The sequence below is a fragment of the Echeneis naucrates genome, chromosome 14 (genome assembly GCF_900963305.1).
Source record: "Echeneis naucrates chromosome 14, fEcheNa1.1, whole genome shotgun sequence".
NCBI classification, from domain to species: Eukaryota; Metazoa; Chordata; class Actinopteri; order Carangiformes; family Echeneidae; genus Echeneis; species Echeneis naucrates.
In genome coordinates, this window is record NC_042524.1 from 15,199,058 (window position 1) to 15,218,502 (window position 19,445).

At 40.4% G+C, this 19,445-nt stretch overlaps 1 protein-coding gene across 2 annotated transcripts; it reads left to right on the plus strand.

Moving 5' to 3' along the window:
* Positions 1-4,108: 4,108 nt before the first annotated feature.
* Positions 4,109-18,616, plus strand: kcnip1b (Kv channel interacting protein 1 b). Of its 2 annotated transcripts, none has more exons than XM_029520245.1 (8): positions 4,109-4,226; positions 15,868-15,992; positions 16,534-16,603; positions 16,699-16,769; positions 16,866-16,973; positions 17,059-17,163; positions 17,342-17,404; positions 18,009-18,616. In XM_029520245.1, the coding sequence occupies exons 1-8, from the start codon at positions 4,139-4,141 to the stop codon at positions 18,054-18,056; spliced, it is 678 nt and encodes a 225-aa protein (XP_029376105.1). In that variant the 5' UTR covers positions 4,109-4,138; the 3' UTR covers positions 18,057-18,616. The 2 variants fall into 2 exon arrangements, with proteins under 2 accessions (XP_029376105.1, XP_029376106.1); XM_029520246.1 differs by lacking the exon at positions 4,109-4,226 and adding an exon at positions 12,204-12,261.
* Positions 18,617-19,445: the final 829 nt, after the last annotated feature.

Sequence of the window (19,445 nt, forward strand, 5' to 3'; positions counted from 1 at the left end):
GAGCGCTGACTGGTGTTTGTTAAGTCACACGTCCTAATTGTACCCAGTGGACACGCACAGGGCCGCAGCTGCCATGGATAATTAAACAAATTCTTTCTGCAGACTGCGCTGGGAGGGACTTTTGTGGAGGTTTTGCCAGTAGCTTAGCTGAAACACAAACAAATGGAGGTTCTATTGAATCCAGTTTATACTTTCGATGACTTTAATTACTCATTTTAATTTCAATTACCCGCAAAAAAGGCTCTGAGGCACTGTAGTTATTCCTTCAAGTCTTGCCAAAGAAGTCATCCAGCACCAACTGAAACAGCTCAATCGCTATTGGATGGCGACTGAATGGGCCGACAAATTGATGCCTCCCACACGACGAATCCTTATAGTGTTGCTGTAGTGAATTTCAAACCACATTAAGGTGGTTTTGAGTGTCCATACTGGATGCATTACCATGAACTTTTATGAAGACTATTTTTCATCTGATGGCAAAAGCCTCTGAGTTTTGAAATTGTATAAACGGGGATGCATTTCTAATGAGATACGGGATTTTGTTCCATTTTAGGGGAATGCACAGCCTGGCAGAGCTGGCAGAACCTGTTCCTTTTCCTGTATTCGTTGCTTGTGCCCACATGCTGAAACCTGACCTGCTCTCACCAGCAGCTTTGGTCTGTTTCCATGTTGAATTTATTTTGGTCCTCTGAATTTAAGGAAGATTATCAGAAGCCCATCCTGTTGCTGTAGGTTTTTTTGTGTGTGGGTGTGAGTTTGCATGTTGATCTGGTAATAAAGCAGGTTACACTGCCTCACTCTTCTCCAGAGCCCTCAGCTCCATAGTCTCCCAACCTTCATGTCACTTCTCTTTGTTACACGTGCAGATGACTTTTTTCAATCTCCCTCCCTCAAACTCACAGAGGCAGGTTTGTCCGGGCATGCTCAGAGTGGAGGCTTGAGAGTCTCATCTAAACGTGGGAGCTGATGCAGTGCTGCTGCAGAGGTCAGCTGTGTGGATGCCCGCATAGACTCTGAAACTATTCGTGTAAGGAAGCATCATTTCTTTTTCTTTCTTTGGCTTCTCCATAACCAAAAACGTGGCCATATGTTGCTGCCTACATAAACTCTTAAAAAGTCAAATCCAAACTTTTTTTTTTTTTATTGTCATGGAGGCAGCACTGAGCTCAGTAGTCATGATGTAGTGTCTCGTGTTCTTACTTGTGATGGAGAGAAGACCCCACAAATGATTCAGAGATTAGACCAGTGGTATGAGGTGAGAGGATGAATGAAGAAATTAGAGTGTCAGTGGATTACTACTCACCAGCTGCTTTTGTTTCTGTGGCGGAAAATAACTGCTGTATACATGAAAAAATTTTGCATCCTTGTATTTGAGTATTTTGATTTTATGTCTTAGTTAAGCACAATCATATGCTCGGTTTTAAAAACCAGTGGTTCCCTCTCTGGTCACAAAGGCATAGCTGGGACTCACTTGATTGTGTTTCAGTGTATAAATGTGTTAGTCTTCGATAGCTTCATTGTTTCTTCGTTTAATATTTCCTGAAAAAGAGCAAAGATTAAAGGCAAGCGACAAAGACATACTTACTGAGCTACATAAGAGAATCTGGCTTTCTCTCAATGTTAATCCCTGCCCCTGACGGCCCCTCAGATTTACCCTGTGACACTGATGGAGGAAGTCTTACTCAGGTTGGGAACTTCACCACTACATTATTTAAAACACATACATTCATTGATAATGTTAAGATTTCGCTGCATTTTGTATTTTTCATTTGTATATTTTTTTATTTTAATTGAAGTTAGTACTTTTACTTCGATAAAACAAAAAATATATCTAATTGATATAATATATGATATTAGAATTTCTATTTATTAATAATCATAATAATGATGTTAATACAAACTGTCAGTGACTTTTCAGGGTTGCATCAAATTCTACATCCCGCAGTACCTAGTTTTCACCTTTTAGAGCGACAAAGAAACACGAGGCATTTTCTGATGAAAATGTAGACGTGAGTCCGTGTGGTGACGCTATGAATTTTAATTTCACTTCATGCTTCCATATCACTATATATTATTTGAACGTAATTACCAATCCTGCACATACTGTTCTTGACTCGCATGAGGCACGAATTGTGCTGCTATTTTTACTCTGCCATGTAGTGAGTGAAGTGTTCCTCCCCTGGGACCTGAACAGGATCATGCAAACCATCACCTCAAGTCACGAAAGCTGGGGCCATCCTTTCATTTTATTTATTTATTTTTTAAAGTGTGACATTTCAGATAAAGATACACCTCCTGGAATACCATGATGACTGTGAGGAAAGAAATAGACCATGGAAGCATTAAATATAGACAAGGCAGTGGATGAAGTGGAGAAAATAGATGGAGGAAACACTGCGTCACCCTCTGCCCGAACATTTCCTCAGTTCAGCGGAGTAAGAAACAAAAAGCTCAGTCGTCACCAGCAAACTGCAGACTTGCATAAGCTCCTTTAGAGTCTTCTCTTATTCAGTCGACTGTGTCTCTGAGTGATCACTTACCTTTTAGACAGGTCTTCTCTTTTTTTATTGTTGTTGTTTTTTATTTTTTTATTTTTTCAGGAACACTTGCTGCAAGGTTCTGGTGGGCTGATCACCATAGTAACACAAATGGGCATTCAGAATTACAGAAGGGGCTCAAAATGTGATTAATATTAATTCTGTACACACAAAGTCTTTTGGGACACCCTTTTTTTTTTATCAGCCACCCTTCTTTTTTTACACATCAGATTACTTGACATGTATTTCACAAATGCATCTGCCATAATTCAGAGAGAGGCCATTCCTTCATCCCACACACTCTCCAGTTTGCATGCAGAAGCCTAACACACGATGTGTATCCAGTGCTCGATGATAATAACAGTAGCATTTCAGTTACTATCCATTAACACTTTCTTATTGACTATATAAAAAAACAAATCAGAAAGTTTTAACCACTGACTTTTTAGTTCATAAGGCAGACACACTGATATATTACTGACGTTGTTTCATATTTAAATTGTGAGTTCATATCCTGCAAGAGGATATATGATAATAATAATAATAATAATAATAATAATAATAATATGTGATTTCAGGTTTCTCAGTTTAATGAAATGCATTTTCATTTGCTATCACAATAGGAAGAACATGCTTCAGTTGTTCACAGAGCCACAAAGATCTGGCCTCCAGCCATTAACCATGAGCCACAAACCTTAAACCCACTCTTCTTTTTTTTTTTTTTGCCGTCTGTGCAGGCTCAACAAAAAGCAGGAGAAGCTGACTGATAGTGAGGGAGCCCATTGGAAGACGGAGGGGGTGGGGGGTGGGTAGGGGGGGCGCAGTGGAGAGAGGGAGGGTACAGTGGTGGCTACTGGCGTTCTCTGCAGTACATATCTGCTGAGAGCACCAGAGCAGAGCCCCTGCACAAACCACAGCCGCAGGGCTCGCACTGCAGTTTGGAGGAAAACGTCACACAGAAATAAATACTGGAGGAAGAATCTGACACCTCACAAGTCCACAAGACAAAGAGCTGGAGGAGAAGGCAGGAGAGGAGGAGACAACAACTGGACAAGCTTTACTGCTTTTTCTTGGACAAAACTGAACTTTCAAAGGACTCTCTTCTTCAGTTTCTACCTTTGCACTTTGTTTAGTAAATCATCTACTGACTTTAGTTATGTGATGCCGCTTCGCCTTTTCTTCTAAATTTGACCTGAAAGACTGGATTTTTATTTTCTAACAACATTTTTAACTCTCTTGCTCTCTTGACACTTCCAGCAGGACTCCCAGTGTGAGCGTTAGTTCATGAGGATGTGTGAGCATCCTCAGGTACTCAGGTACTCAGGTGCATATGTCTATATGTTTAACTGAAAACTTTCTTCTTCATATGACTGATTATTTATCTTGATTCTTACTTTTTCTCCATGAGATCATATCACAAAGCTGCTGACTGAGGCAGTGTCTTTCTTCCATTCAGAATCTAAGCAAATATTTTGAAGGAACCTTGTGGAGGCAAGTGCACATTCAAACCTTTTTCTTTTTATGTTTTTGTTTTTGTTTTTGTAATACTGGAGGAAGCAGTTTTTTCGGTGGTGAATCTTCAGTCTCTGCTCGTCCTCAGGATGGCTGGCTGTACCAGTCGCTGCAGGCAGGGGGTGCTCAAACTAATCCAGTCCCTGCAGAGGTTGGTCTCAGGAACTCTCACAAAAGGTACTGTAGCTCGTTTATCCCGGTGCAGATGCACTCACATATCTCCCTCATGTGTGCACATACAGTTAAAAGATTTTTCATGTGTACCTCTTAATATAGAACATTACATTATCAGAGCGCATACTTCTGTGCTCATGTGATTTGCTGATGTTTTCATACGTCACTCTGGTATGAGCGCCTCAAACTGCAGACATGCCTCTGACCTCACACGACCGCAGCTTCTTCCAAATAGGGCCCGTTGCCACATTGTTTCCTATTGCTTCCTCATGTATTTTGTGTCGCAGGTGAAGCCTTGTAGACACAATAAAGATTCAAGTTACCGCAACTGCTGAGAGGTTGAGCATCAATATGCTCTTGTCTTTATCACCGGTGTCTGTACACCAACAGCCATGTCTCCTGGCACAGCCACTGAGCAAAATACTGAATGAAAAATGCACAAGTTTTACCCATGAAGTAATACACATGGCCAGCATAGAGGCCCACATCAGCTCTGGCATTCAGAACATGACTGATCGGTGTTAAAGGGCCCAAAGTGAGTGAAGAAAACATTTCTCACATTATTAAACCACCAGCACACTGTCTGATGATACAGAGCAGGTTGGGTCCATTGAGTCATCCTATTGATGCCAAAATCTTCAAGAGGTCACAAGGAAGAAAGATTCAGAGACCAGCACTAACAGAGAATGATCATTTTCCATCGCTGCTACAAAACTATGTGACATGCAGCTAAGATGCTCAGAAGATTATTGACTTCAAAATTTCTCACAATCCTTTCAAGTCCCTCATAAACGCATATCCTCACTGTTATGTGCAAACAAACACATGTACATCACGCCACTGGCATTTTCAAACATCACACTTCGATTTCAAAGTTGGTAAAGACAACAGCAGAGGTTGAGTGGGAGATGTGAAGCAGGCAGGTGGACTGAATCAGTGGCTTCCATCGAGGCTGTTAAACAGGGCGGCTCTGCTACCCAACGGAGCTGGCGAATGCAGTTGATGCTTGCATTTATTCAAAAACGGGTGGTCACCTTGAAGAACCAAACGATGGAGTCATGATTGCGTCATCCACAACACTCCACCCTGGCAACATTTGTGAGAGACTGTCAGCCTCTTGCCGTGTTCATCATCTTTTTGTAAAAGCCCTGTCTCTCTCTTCCTCTCGTTATGACCTCCTACATCCTCGAAGTTACTTTTAATCCCGGCAGCAAAGTAACAAACGCTGAGTCAGAGTGCAGCTGCAAGTTTGTCACGACTGGCTTGATGCAAATGTAAAATTAAACTCTTAACTATTATGGCTTAGGAAATGTTTGTCTCATTGTTAGTCAGGAACTGCAGGCCTATGCATTTCTTCCTCTACCATTCGTCTCCTCCTGTTGTTTATTTTCCAGCCAGAAACATTTAGATAGTCTTACAATGTAGCTATAAATCATTTGTAAGCAGTTCCACTGCCGGGAACTGGTTTCTTACAGACCAGAACACATTCACAAATAGCAAACCTGTGGATGAAAAAAAGAAATAAATTCATGTATTTTTAAATACTCATCAGAACGTGACTTATAGATGCTTTTATGATGATTATACATTTCATGTTCCATCAGATTGTTCATGTATATCCTTCTATCTAAATCTGTAAGTGGCTTCCTTTATGATGCAGAAATTTGTTTTACCTTCATACTAATTAACTGACCAAACTCTCACAGACAATATGCCACTTGTGATGTATTTCTCAAATGTCCAGTGGGAATATCAGCCCAACCTTAGAAAACACCTGTGGTATGTTTATTTGCGTAATATCCTTTTGAACATTTACATGAAAAACAATGTAGTAAAGAAATGTCATGAAAGCATGTCGGCTCTGAAATAGTACCCTACCCAGCTACTGTGCTATTTCAGAAATAATACCACCTACTTGCGTTTCCATGGACTCACAGTCTAGATCCTGAGATGCAGTCACATATCTGAAATGTTTAAAAACAGATCCATCTTTTTACCTGAGACACGCTCGTTTAAATGGTCATTTAAGGTGCTTGGTTTTATTAGAAAAGCTAAGTGAGGATGGTTTTAGAAGAGCAAAGAGGAAAACAGTTTGATCTTGCCTCACTTTGTAGAGCACAGTAAATTTGTCTTCTAGGTCCTCAGAGGATGAGCAGTGAGCAGTCCATTTGTGTCCCTGTTCTCTGAACCTCAGAGCATATTTACTGCTTTTCCCTTAATGTGCTTTTCAGATAAAATCTCATAGGGCTGACCTTTTGCTTACTTGAGGTGAAGCTGTTTGTATCTATGGCACCTCAGGGGCCATACCTTCATGTAATCCCATGATTAAATGTCACTGAGTTAATTAAGTTTCTTTATTCATTCATCCATTCATCTTCAAACTCTTTTCTGTTTCTGGGTCGCTGGGGCTGCTGGAGCCAATCCCAGCTCCCACTGGGTGAGGGGGGGGGGGTCACCCTGGACAGGTCACCAGTCCATCACAGGGCCAACACACAGAGACAGACAGAGAGCAACAACCACTCAAACTCACACCTACGGACAATTTAGAGTCACTAATGAACCTAAACATGCGTGTGTTGGACAGTGGGAGGAAACTGAAGTACCCGGAGGAAACCCAGGCAACTCCAGCGCTAACATCTAAGTTTCTTTAGTCATAATAAAATTAGAAAATGGGACGCAACACACAGAAGGGATTTAAAGTTGTAGATAGTTTTTGTTTACTAAAAAAAAAACTCAAATATAAATACTAAAATAACATCTCTGATAAACTTCCGCTTGTTTCATTTTTATTGTACATAAATTAATATATCACTACATAAATAATATTTGAATTATATATAATACAAGAAATCACTTCTCATTTATTCAGCTATAAACTAAAATGACAAATAGATGCACAATAAATATGAAAAATAAAGAAAGAGAGGCACAATTTATGCTACACATAAATTTGCAGAGTGTTTGCATACATAAGTGAAGCGAAGATTTGCATTTTCATTTCATGGTTTGCAACCAAATGTAATTGAAAATCTGGAGCTGCTGATTATGAATGTTTCTAAAGCCAATAACAAATTTGATGGTATTAGAAAGCAGGTTCATATATTAAAAGATCTCTGAATCATAGGTCATGGCAAATATGTGTTTTAATAGCAACGCTGGATGATAGAAGGTGACTTTAATTAAGTATATTTTCAGTTGCGGCGTTATATAACCTGTGGTTGCTCTCGCATGGAGGTTTACAGTATGCATGACTTAGTCTTTATTCTGTCATCATGGCTGTGGTTGCATTTCAGATTGAAAGCTTTTTCTGCCCAATTTACTCATAATTGGGTCTCAGAGCGTCGTGTGGCAGCAGCTATCATATGCATGGAAGAAGCCACGAAAATATGCATATTCAGCTTCACGCACGCAAGAGTGTCAGGTAGCCTGAAAAATGTGGTCTCCAGTGAACAAGTTTCTCCAGTTGTTGCCTTTGTTACGCATATTTGCCTGCACACACTTATATACATAGTGACATGAACCATAAAGCTCTGCTTGTTCACCTTGAAGAGCGCTACATACAGCCCCTGCAGTGTTTGCTGAGTTTTCATTAGAAGACATTTAAACGCTGTGATCTGAATCTCCAGAGCTGAGGGAGCATGTTGGAATGATCTGCCTCAGGCCTCACTGTGGCTGACACACTTACTTCTTATTCACTGATTTCCACAGAATTTTGAAGCGTACTTTATAGTCCTGTCTCATTTCAGATTTAGATACATCATTTGAAATGTGATAATAAATTTCCATCAGAAAAAAAGCAGCGTTCAAAGCTCTTGGTTTCTTTGTTGTCACTAATGTATCTGGGTTATATGTGGGGAGGTGATTGGAAGACGTGGAGGCTTAGTTGTTGGCTGTGCCTCAACTTCCTGTTAATTAAGGATCCAAGGATCCAAAATCCTCATTCACATTGTTTAAGATCAACAGTTTTTGGGCTTTACTCACCAAATACCACAGGGGGTTTGCACCGTCTAAGACACTGTATGTAAGGTTTTTTCAGTAGAAAAAAATAGATGTGCCATAATATGTTACATAGTGGGGGAAAAAGAAATAAAAAAAACAAACTACATTCATAAATAAATGATCAAAAGTACCATTCTTTAAAATGATGGCTGTTTTAATCTTTTCCTATGCTTCCTTTGTTTTTACACCATCCTTCGTGTCAACTCAGGTCCAAATGGACACAGCGGGAGTGCAGGTGCCGGCAGAAACTTGCTCATACTGCACCTGTCTCTTACTGTTACAGGTCACGTGTCCTCTAAGTGCATACCCTTGCAGCAGGAGTCACATCCTCCCCCACTGCGTGGACCGATCGAGATCTACGGCTCGTGCACATTGCTCTGTTTGGACCAAAATGATAGCAGAATTACCCAGCATTCCCCTGAACTTTATTTCCCAAAAAGATCTGTCTTTCCATCCTGTCCCTTATGGTCTGCAGCTGTGAACCAAGCTGACAGTGTCTCTGCTTTTAATTTTTTACATGGCCTCACTACACATTTTATGTAACTGCCTTCTTCCAGATTTATTTTTATCTCTTGCCTCCTCTGTGTGTATTTCATTCTCCATATTAACTCTCTCCAGTCTTATTGCTTCACTGTCTGATGTTTACATTCAGAATCCCCTACTGATGGACAAATATTTGATGCTATGAATTGTCAAGTGTTACGCTGTGCAGTGTAGAGTGCATTCTACTTAAAACATATGTTGTTGTCGTTTGTTCATTTGTGCTCTTGTTGTATTTAGTCAGGACTTGTGTGGTCGTTGGTGCCACAATTTGCTGGTTTAGTGTAGAACCCCTGTATTCTGCTGCCACCTGTTGTTCAAAAAGAAACACCACACGCTCTGTGTCGAGACGCTTCCTGCTGGTTTTGCTGCAGGTAGTTGCTCAGTTTGCTCATTGAAAACTTTTCTGATGCTCTCAACAGCTCATCAGACATCACAAGTTGGTTTGTGAAAGTGATTAAAATATCCAATGACCGAGAAGAAGAGCTAAGAAAAGAAAAATAGCAATCAACATTATAATTCAGTTCTTTTGTTGAAATGGATCTCAACACAAACCTCTTTCTGACAGCTCGGAAGCTCTAATACAATTTGTGTGTGTTATAATACACATTTCAAATGACTAAAATAATGCTTCATGCTTTTTTGTCTAATAACAAGCATGAAGGAATGATAAGCATTCATTCTCTCGTCTTCTACCATTTAGCCATTTCTGGGTCACTTCTGGGAGTGCTAGAGCTAATCCCAGCTCACACTGGGAGAGGGCAGGGTTCACCCTGGACAGGTCACCAGTCCATCACAGGGTCAACACACAGAGACAGACAGACCCATGCAAGCACGGACAGAACATGCAAACTCCACGCAGAAAGGCCCCAGGCCCAGACCCACAACCTTGTTGTGAGCACTAACCACTATGCCACCATGCTGGCAAATGATAAGGGGTAAATCGATAAAAACATTTGCAAAACTGCCACCTTTGAGCCACAGATCATGACCATGCAGATTAATAGAGTGATTGTATGCCCCTGACTCCTCCTCTTAGTCATGTCTAATATAGAGGACAAAGATGATGACATGAACAGCTGAGGCAAACTCTTTCATAACCAGACTACAGGATCACTGAAGACAGACGTGCGCTCCTTTTTGTCTCAATCCTTTCTTCTTCTTTTTTTCTCTTAATCTTCCAGCTTTCCAACAGGACCTATCCCACAGTCCTCTCTGCTGGTGCTGGGGAGATGTCTTATGTAGCTCAGGAACTAGTGCAAAGGTAATGAAAAGATTAAGAAGCTGGGGCCGCAGCGCAATGTCCTCAGTGCTTGTCACAGTGCAGGGTGATATGGTGCAGAAAGGCAGTTCCAGATGGCAAACATCTGTCACAAGGATTACACCGGGTTACTTATAGTGGTCTGAATACTCAGCTCTCCATTTGTGTGTGTGTGTGTGTGTGTGTATTAGTGTATCTTGAGGGTTATTTTCACTTTGCAGTGGTTGTTGAAACATCTGTTGAGACAATTTAAATTCGTTTTCATGTTTTCCTGTCTTGAATGGAGTCACTGTGAGGGTTTTTCCTGAAAGTAAAAGGAATGATTTATTTATTTCAATGGGAAGACATGACCAGAGGCGTTGTGTGTGAAATGATCTCTGAGTTGAATTGCTATTTTTTTCTTCTATTTTTATGGAACGGAGGTAAAAGAGAAACTAAAGTCAAAAAGTGAAACTCACACACACCCCCGTGACAGAGGTGTATATTTATTAGAATTATGTATGACTTTATGTTTAATTCATCAGTGCCTGCTAAATTCTTACCGCAACTCTAACTTGGTGATATAATCCCAACTGCCCTTAGCAAACCACACACATACACACAAGCACACACACAAATATCTTTGACCTGAATAAACACAGCAGTGATTAGATAAGGTTTCAAGGCTTCATATGAATTATTATTCAATTCACGCATGACAACAGAGTTAAAGTTCATAAACCCATGACATCTCTCTCATTCTGTTTATTTATTTTTTTAGTTTTTTTTTACTTTTCTATGTCTATGCCATATGTCTGCCTTTTTGCACTTCATAAAACTCTCTCTAAAGAGGTGGAACATAACAAGACAGCTGAAACAGCATCAGAAAAAACAGCAGCACATGAATTTTTTAAACCCAGTTTTCTGGAGTCTTGATGTATACATAAGGACAGAGTAAGGCAGAGTGGGCATTTACATTTCTGGTCTGCAGCCAGTGGAATATCTAAGAAGCCATTCACATTTTCTGTCTTTCACCAGAGGGCTTCACATGCGCCTCACACGAAAGCAAATGCTTTTAAAATGTACGAAATAGCTGAATTTGAATTCTCAATAGAGTACTTCAGAGAATTAATGCAGTGAGAAGTCAAATGACTGCTCAAATCCTGAGCGTTTTATGTCTGAAGTTTCAGTTTTTCTCCTCAGTTTTATTTCACTAGAGTGAGAGACTTCATTTGAACACCTCACTTCTGCTTTCGCCAGCCCAGTCTGATTTTTACTAGAGAGAAAAAAGAAATAAACATTGCTCTCTCCCACTGCTTTCCTTTCCCCAATGCATGAGGACAAATTTTCTTAAATTGAAGCTTTACCATGAATTTTAATTGACACCATTAAACAATTAATATACTTGTTTGTATCACAGTAAAAAATTAATGAAGGCATTTTTTTCCTTTTTTCCTCCACATCAGAAGTTAGGAATCGATGTTGCCATGTTGCTATGGACACACACACACACATTCAGACGCACACACACATGCATGGACACGGACACACACACTGTATGTCTGCACACTCATCGTTCTACAAATGGCTTCATGAGGCAGAGAATTAGATGAAGTGCCATTGGACTGAAATAATCATAGTGTGAGTGAGTGTTTGTGGGATGTGGAGGTGGTGGTGGGGGGGTGGGGGAGTATGTGTGTGTGTGTTAGGACTGGTGAAAGTAGAAATGCAGTATAAATAAGTTGTGAGAGGAAATAAAATGATTGTACAGATGAACGTCTCCTATCTGTAAAATTGACTTGTGAGTTGCGTTACTGTTGAATCAGTTACCAGCACGGCACAGTAAGATGAGGGCACGAGCAGGAAGGGAACCAGAAAGAGGGGGAAAGGCTGACAGATGAGCAGACTGAGGCACAGAGCTGGGAGGGAGTGGCACAGAGAGGCAAGAGTAGCTCAGATATGTGTGTGTGTGTGTTTGGAGAAGAAGATCAGAAATCCAGGAGAATCAGCTCAATGAAGAAAGCCGTCGCTCAGTGGCAGACTTCTAACCAGTGAGGAGGCAGCACAGGGGCAAAGCCCCTTTAAGATACAGAGCTGTGGGGGCTGATAAAGACAGAGCGACACGGTAACAAAATTGCAAAATAAATAGCGGACTACTACTCTGTGGGTTGTTTGGCCAGCCTGGTCTCCACGGTGACGACATGGGTGCAGTGGTGGGCACTTTGACCATGCAAACCAAGCAGAGGAGACCATCCAGAGGTACGTCAACATTAATCAGAGAGATGGAGAGTAGACAAAAGAGCAACAGAAAGCTACACTAAACAGAAAGAGGGAAGGAACAGAAAGATCACCTCAATAAAACAAGAGCAAGGCAGGAATGATAATCATTTAAATCAGGTGTAATTCAAATTGACTGCTTGTTTGTGTCTATGGTGATTATCTCTATTTGTTGCAACTGTGGTACATTTAAGCAGCAGAAATGTGTGTATGCTTACTAGATTTCTGTGCAGGGAAATATTCACCTGACATACATGTAGCCAAACAGCATGTAAATGTGAAGTGCATTAACCGAAACCATGTTTTGGTTTCCACATGTAAATTAAAATGAATGAACAGCAGCAGCAGAATGGTGAAGGATGAAGCAACACACATCACAGTTGAAGTGTGCGGCACAACACATGCACTGTGGTCATGATGGAGATATTACAGTTGACCATGGGGTCGGATGCCCTTGAAAACAACTAGAGAGCAAAATCACTGGCCCTGACTCAATGATAATGTGTGTGCCTGTTGGATGTATGTGTGTGAGTGAGCGAGGGAGAGACGGGGAGCGACTGAGGGTTCAGGAGCATGTGAATTAGCACGCTGCTCACATATCATACCTCCTTTGGCCGTATGCTTGAGAAGCCTGTTGTCATGGAGACTGGGTTGTAGGGGCATCAGAGGAGAGCGTGAATTTGATTCAACACTCAGCCCGGATGAGTGATGAATGTACAGTACAGCCACGCAAATTAAAAATAAAATGGATGAAGCAGTAAGCAAAGCAATTACTCTCTGACAGCAGAAGCAACACAGCACAGGATGATGTGTTGTGTTTCTCCACTTGGTTAGGTTCAGATGAAAAAAAGAAAAGTAACACACACACAAACACACACACAAACACAGGGGTAAACCTGTTCTTTCCATTAAAGTTTCTTTATTGTGTCCAAGTGTAGAGAGGCTTGTTACATAAGATAAGATAGATGATCCCCAGGGGGAACATGAGCACTACAGCAGCAAAGGAGCACAAGAGCTAGGTCATGCATGAGAAAGACAAAATAAGTTTGGGTTTTATATATATATATATATATATATATATATATATATATATATATATATATATATATATATATATATATATATAGTGTTGCTTCTGCTGTGCTGAGCTCTCTTTATATATATATATATATAAATATAAAGAGAGATCAAAAGTTGACCAGTAAGCACATCTGATTGATCGCTCTCAGGTTTGGATGATAAGTGTGAGGCCACAGCCTGCCACCATGAGCGTTGCAGACAGATCAGAAATGAGGGGGAAACAGACAGCCTGGCACTGAGGCCATGAGGCCACCGGTAGTATCCGGACAGATTTCAGATAAATACAACTTGACTTGCAGTGACTTTGTGAGCTTGAATCATGAATATTGTTAGGTGGGTTTCAATACATCACCGCCCCCCCCCCCCAATACATGCTGAGGAGCAACAATGTGCTGGGCAGGTACTGGATCCTTTACATTGAGACTTCTATCTTACATACAACCACCATCATCTAAGACTGGGAATGAGTCTGCAGCAATAATTTGTCTGAATATTTCATGAATAAATGCCTTGAATCTAATCTAATCTAATGATTTTAATCTTTTCTTATCATTCAGGAAGATTTATATAACCAGTAAATTAATTGTTGTAATCTCAGGTAGTCTGAGGCCTAGGAGCAACTCATTAACTCCAAATTTAAAATCAATACACCCATTTTCTAATCATGCTACTGAGATCGATAGCAGTGTGGCCCCATTTTTCTTGTTTTATGCCCCTAGCTTATTTTTTTAACTTACTGCATAGTGTAATGTTCCCTTCTTTTTTTCTTCACACTCCTTCTTACTTTTGTCCCAGTTCTCTATGTCTCACCCCTCCCTCCCCTAATCAACACCTTCATTTCACTTCATCTGTCTTCGATTGCATTGATGAAGACACACAAAATGCAAAATGGCTTTTTTTATTTTGCTGTCATGGGATTTTAAGGGTTTTGTTCCATAAAATGGTTCTCCACCTCTTTCTTAAAGTTCAACCAGCATGCCTCACATTCATAACGGCTGTCCATCTCCATGACAACAGCCATCGGGGACTAAGGGGGGGAAGCAACACATGGCTATGTATGATTAGATGACTGGCATTAAATAGTCACTGTATCTCTGCATTTATTAGAAAATGTTGAAGCAATGAGCTCATTTCAGAGAAGAAAGCTTTGAATGGCTGCTTCAGTATTTTCTGTTTTACAGTCTTCCTGGCGTGTCGATGATATCTCGCAAAGACACAGTTGCAGCACTAACAGTGCCCTTTGGGTGCACATCTTTATTTGATCCCCTTGCATTTATTAAATGGAGCTAGTGCTTTGTGCTTGTGCCAACATTTCCCACTGCACTGACGTTTACTGTAAGTGATGCCCCTCAATTGGGAGTTTGCTTGGATAAAGGCATCTGGCCAATTTGTTCATCGAAATGTGTAAATTTCAACAGAAGTCTTTCAACAGGATGATTGAGACGACATCCAAATGAAGATAGCCTCTCAGGTGATGGATGATTCAAGATACTGGTTCAGTGTTGGCGCTTTAATCCTGACTGCGTTGAAATGAAACACCTTAGCCCAAAAAGCAAGAGGATTATGTTTAATTTGATCCCTTTTTCTTAAAGACTGACTGAGCCAGTTGATGTTAAAATAGCTGCAGTTGGTCTTGGACGTGAGTGTGGGGATGTCAAATTGTTGATGTATTGCAGGTCAGCTTTCTACTTGGAAATTATGGAATTTCGAGCTACTTAAATAATTAATGGAGGGTTAATCAGATCATATCGTGTCATTTAATCTCCAAGAAAAGCTTCAATAAATATATTGCTTATACACTTCCTCAGGGCCCAGTGGGGATAAAAAGGCAACCATGTAAGTTACTGCAGCCACTGTGTGTAAATAAGCTGTCCTGCAGCATTGATACAGTATGAAGCCCCAGACTTCAGATTTCATTACCGTTAGTTCAAATAGTCTGCTGCCGGGAGTGAACGCAACCCCTCCAGGGAGTGCTTGTATGGCTGCCTCCTCTTGGAAATTTGCTCATGCTTGTGAACTCAGCGGTGTGAGGATTGTGTACACAGACAAATACCAGGATGTTAGAATTGTCTTGCAGTTGAAGACAGCCACAGTGACAAAACTTTGCCCAAAGCAGAAACAGAACTCATTCCCATTATTAACCACCATCAGCCTCTACAGCACTCAATAGTCAGCCCCATGTTGCCATTAATAAAGTCCCTCAAGTCTTAAGTGAAGTCTACTTATCAAGTTCCTCTCAGAGCCATCTTTTTCTCTGTTACTCTCCTGCTGCATCACTTGCTACCTTAGTAAGCGCTCTATTCTGCTGCCTAATCAGATTCTTGACATGTTTCCTGCCAACTTAACATTCTTAAGCTTTGCTGAGTTGTCTTTTTCTTGTGTAGTACAGTTTTCATCTTTGTGAAGATGGAAGAGCATGGGAGACAGATGATGCAGACCCACCATCACTTGAAAACAAAATAAATCCACATCTCTTCCTCTCTCTCTGTGTCTTCCTTTTCCTTGTAGACAAAACCGACGATGAGCTCGAGATGACAATGGTGTGTCACAGGCCAGAGGGACTTGAGCAATTGGAGGCCCAAACTAATTTCACCAAGCAGGAGCTACAGATCCTCTACCGTGGTTTCAAGAATGTAATCACACACAAAAGGATTTTATTATGAGATTATATTGTTACATACAGGACATAGTACATAGAACAGTAGGAGGTCGAGGGAATAGTGTTAGACAAATTAGAATCCTGAATAAAATTATCATGGCCATAAAATATCCTCTGGGAACCAAAATGAGTGGCAACCCATATAATGGTTATTGAGATGCTTTACTAAAAAAACAGCTGTTGCAAACGCCTGGTAGCATTAAATGAAAGGTAGATAAACCTCCTGGTAGTTACTTATTTCAATCAGCTAGACACACAGGACCAAGCTTAATGCAACACATCTTTTCCCAAACTTTCTCTCTTGCTGATAAATCAAGTACTGGCAACGTTTCTGGGGAAGGTAAACGAAAAAGCCTGGGTTGTTCCAGAAGAATAAACAAAGATGTTCTAAACAAAGGTTAGCGGGGCTAAAATGCTAACATTTGGGAAAGACCATGCTCAATAAAAGGGTGAAAAGATTATGACCGTACAGCTCCGGTGATTAGATTAAAGTTAGACTATTTTCTCTTCCATAGGAATGTCCAAGTGGAGTGGTGAACGAGGAGACGTTTAAACATATTTATGCACAGTTCTTCCCTCATGGAGGTAAAACATTATATTTTTCTTGTCTCAGCTTTAGCTATTTAGCTTTTCAAGAAACTTTACCGCTGAAAAATTTGGGGGGTTACTGTGTCTTTCAGATGCAAGCATGTACGCACATTATCTTTTCAATGCATTCGACACTACAAACAATGGCTCCATTAAGTTTAAGGTAATACAGAACTATTCATGACTTCACTCCATTTGCTTTGATGCTCTCAGAGTCTGACTCGATCCTGTTTCTCTGTCCTTTTTCTACTGCCGCCAGGACTTTGTCATGGGGTTGTCTATACTGCTGCGGGGGACTCTGAGGGAAAAGCTGGAGTGGACATTTCACCTGTATGACATTAACAGAGATGGATACATAAACAGAGAGGTGAGACAGCGTTGTCAATCTTTTCACAGTGTTTTTCTGTTTCTGTGACTCAACCCATTGAGAATAAAATTCCCATTTCTTTCAGGAAATGACTGAAATTGTGAGAGCCATTTATGACATGATGGGAAAGTACACCTACCCTGCACTGAAAGGAGACGTCCCACAGCAGCATGTGGATGCCTTTTTCCAGGTTAGATCAGAAATGAATACAGAGTAAACATAAGAGTCAACATCTTTATTAGAAGTCAAAGGTGATTTTGAAGTGTTTATGTTTTTACAGCAAGTAACTTATTTACTTATGTATTATGTAATTCTCTATTTAATTTTGCTATTGATTCACATTATGTTCTTTAACATTTATTTTTCAGAAAATGGATAAGAACAAAGATGGAGTGGTGACTTTAGAGGAGTTTGTTATAGCCTGCCAGGAGGTATGTACTGTCCTACATCAGTGACTGTCTACATTTCTTCTGTGGATATATTCCGACTATGAGCACATGCATACCATACAAAACATGGCATAAAAATCGAGTTACATTGGGACAGTTTCCCAGTGCTCAGTATGGTACACAATTATGGCATACAAATGTGAACAAAAAAAGTTTATCATTGAGCTCTTGGTACGTTATTTTTAACCACATGCGATAGTCTTCATTAAGTGAAGGGAATGTATTTCCAGCCATCCAGAGTCAGCTCTAGTTGTGTTAGGAAAAAGCACAGGAAGATAGCAAGTAGACCTGAGACCATTACCATTAAATTGTATTGCTTTCATTCTAAAAAATCTATGCACATATATAGATATTCCAAATATATCTTTTGAAGTCTAAATTGGGATAAATGATGTAAGACGTGTTCCTAGACACACTCTGTATTAATCAAAGATAAATGAATAAGCGTGTTATTTCTGAAAACTGCTGCCTTCAAGGATCTTAGGCAGGCAGGCTGACTATGCTGTATTAATATACATGGACTGAGGTGGTGGTTAATTGTGCCATGTTTACCTTCTTAACTCATGATTGACTTCTCTTTTCACAGGATGAAACCATGATGAGATCGATGCAGCTCTTTGAAAATGTGATGTAGGACAAGTAGAGATGGTGGAGACAAAGACAAGGCAAACAATAGGGCTTGGTGTGAATGCGTGTGTGGATGCATAAGTGCAGTACGTCCGGTCTCTCCTCCTCTCCCCATCTTATCTAGCTGAGGTCTGGATACAACCAGAAACCCCCACAAGGACTTGAAGGAAGAGACTGGACTGGAATGCTTTCAGCTTTCCTGTTGTGTTTAACCGCACAACACAAAGAGACTGATAGGAAAGAGAGCGACCTGGATGTAAACACTTTCAGTCCTGTCTTGAAGATTGGCCTGTTAGAGATAAAAACACTCCTGCATTACAAGGCCGCTCCCGACCAATCAAGAGAGTCCAACCAGCTGAACTATATATTTCTTTCTTTCCCAGAAGATGTTCTGTTTGGCGAAACCATAATTGAATGCTTTCACAAGAGTTTCTGATTTATCTACAAAACTTTGTCATATTTGCTCTGGGAATTTGGCCAAATTTGCTTCTATGTTTATGTCATGTATCTCATGGTTGATGGATAGTGCATATTTGAAATGTTATGTATCAGCTGGACTTATGCAGTAACCCCCTGCACTTTTGTGTTGACCTGGCTGTCGCTTGCTGAGTCATACTAATGCTTATTATTAAATGTATGTCTAAAGTAAGTATTAGAAAATCAAATCATTTTGTGCAATTTATGAGTCTTGTGTGTGCGTGTGTGTGTGTGTGTGCGTGTGTGTGTGTGTGTGTGTGTGTATGTGTGAGAGAGAGAGAGAGCTAGTCTTAGCGAAAAGAGAAAGAAGTGGATGAAATCTTTAATTCTTTTATAATTTCACTTGCTGTTTTCCTTCTTGTGGTCAAGTCGGTGTGTTGTCAAAAGTGTAACAAAAAAGTGTTGTGAAAAATGTGTGTAAATATTGGATTTCAAATTTAAGTGCAAAGTGGAGATGTTTAATAATTAGGAAGGGAGTAGAGATTAATTTGCACATGTGATCAGTGTGACTTGGACATGTTGACACTAATGTAAATGAAATATCTGTAATGTTATAACCATGCTGATCGCTCTCACTGAAAGAGTTGGGTGGTTTCTGCTTCTCAGCTCAAAGTGCTGATGAAATGTTATGAGAAGGTCTTGATAACTGCAGGGAAATACGGGGGAATGTCAACCCTGGAATGTGACAGTCAGACAAAGGACAGAAGACGGGTCCATCTCTGTGAACATTTGGCACTGCTTCCTCCATCCAAACCAAATCTGTGATGTCACACTGACGCACAGGTACAGACATAATCGGGTGCCTAATGCAGTTTTTGCAGATGTTGTTCTGCAAGTCAGGGTGTGTTTGAAAGCACCACCATATTAGAAAAACTCACTGGGCTGTGCCTACTAGTTCAAGCACTAAAATATTAATCAC

What these genes read in the sequence shown, in the direction of transcription:
- kcnip1b (XM_029520245.1), top strand. Translation starts at nt 4,139, where the DNA reads ATGGCTGGCTGTACCAGTCGCTGCAGGCAGGGGGTGCTCAAACTAATC. An exon ending in TCTACCGTGGTTTCAAGAAT is followed by an intron (nt 15,993 to 16,533) that starts GTAATCACACAC and finishes TCTCTTCCATAG; the next exon opens with GAATGTCCAAGTGGAGTGGT. An exon ending in ATGGCTCCATTAAGTTTAAG is followed by an intron (nt 16,770 to 16,865) that starts GTAATACAGAAC and finishes TACTGCCGCCAG; the next exon opens with GACTTTGTCATGGGGTTGTC.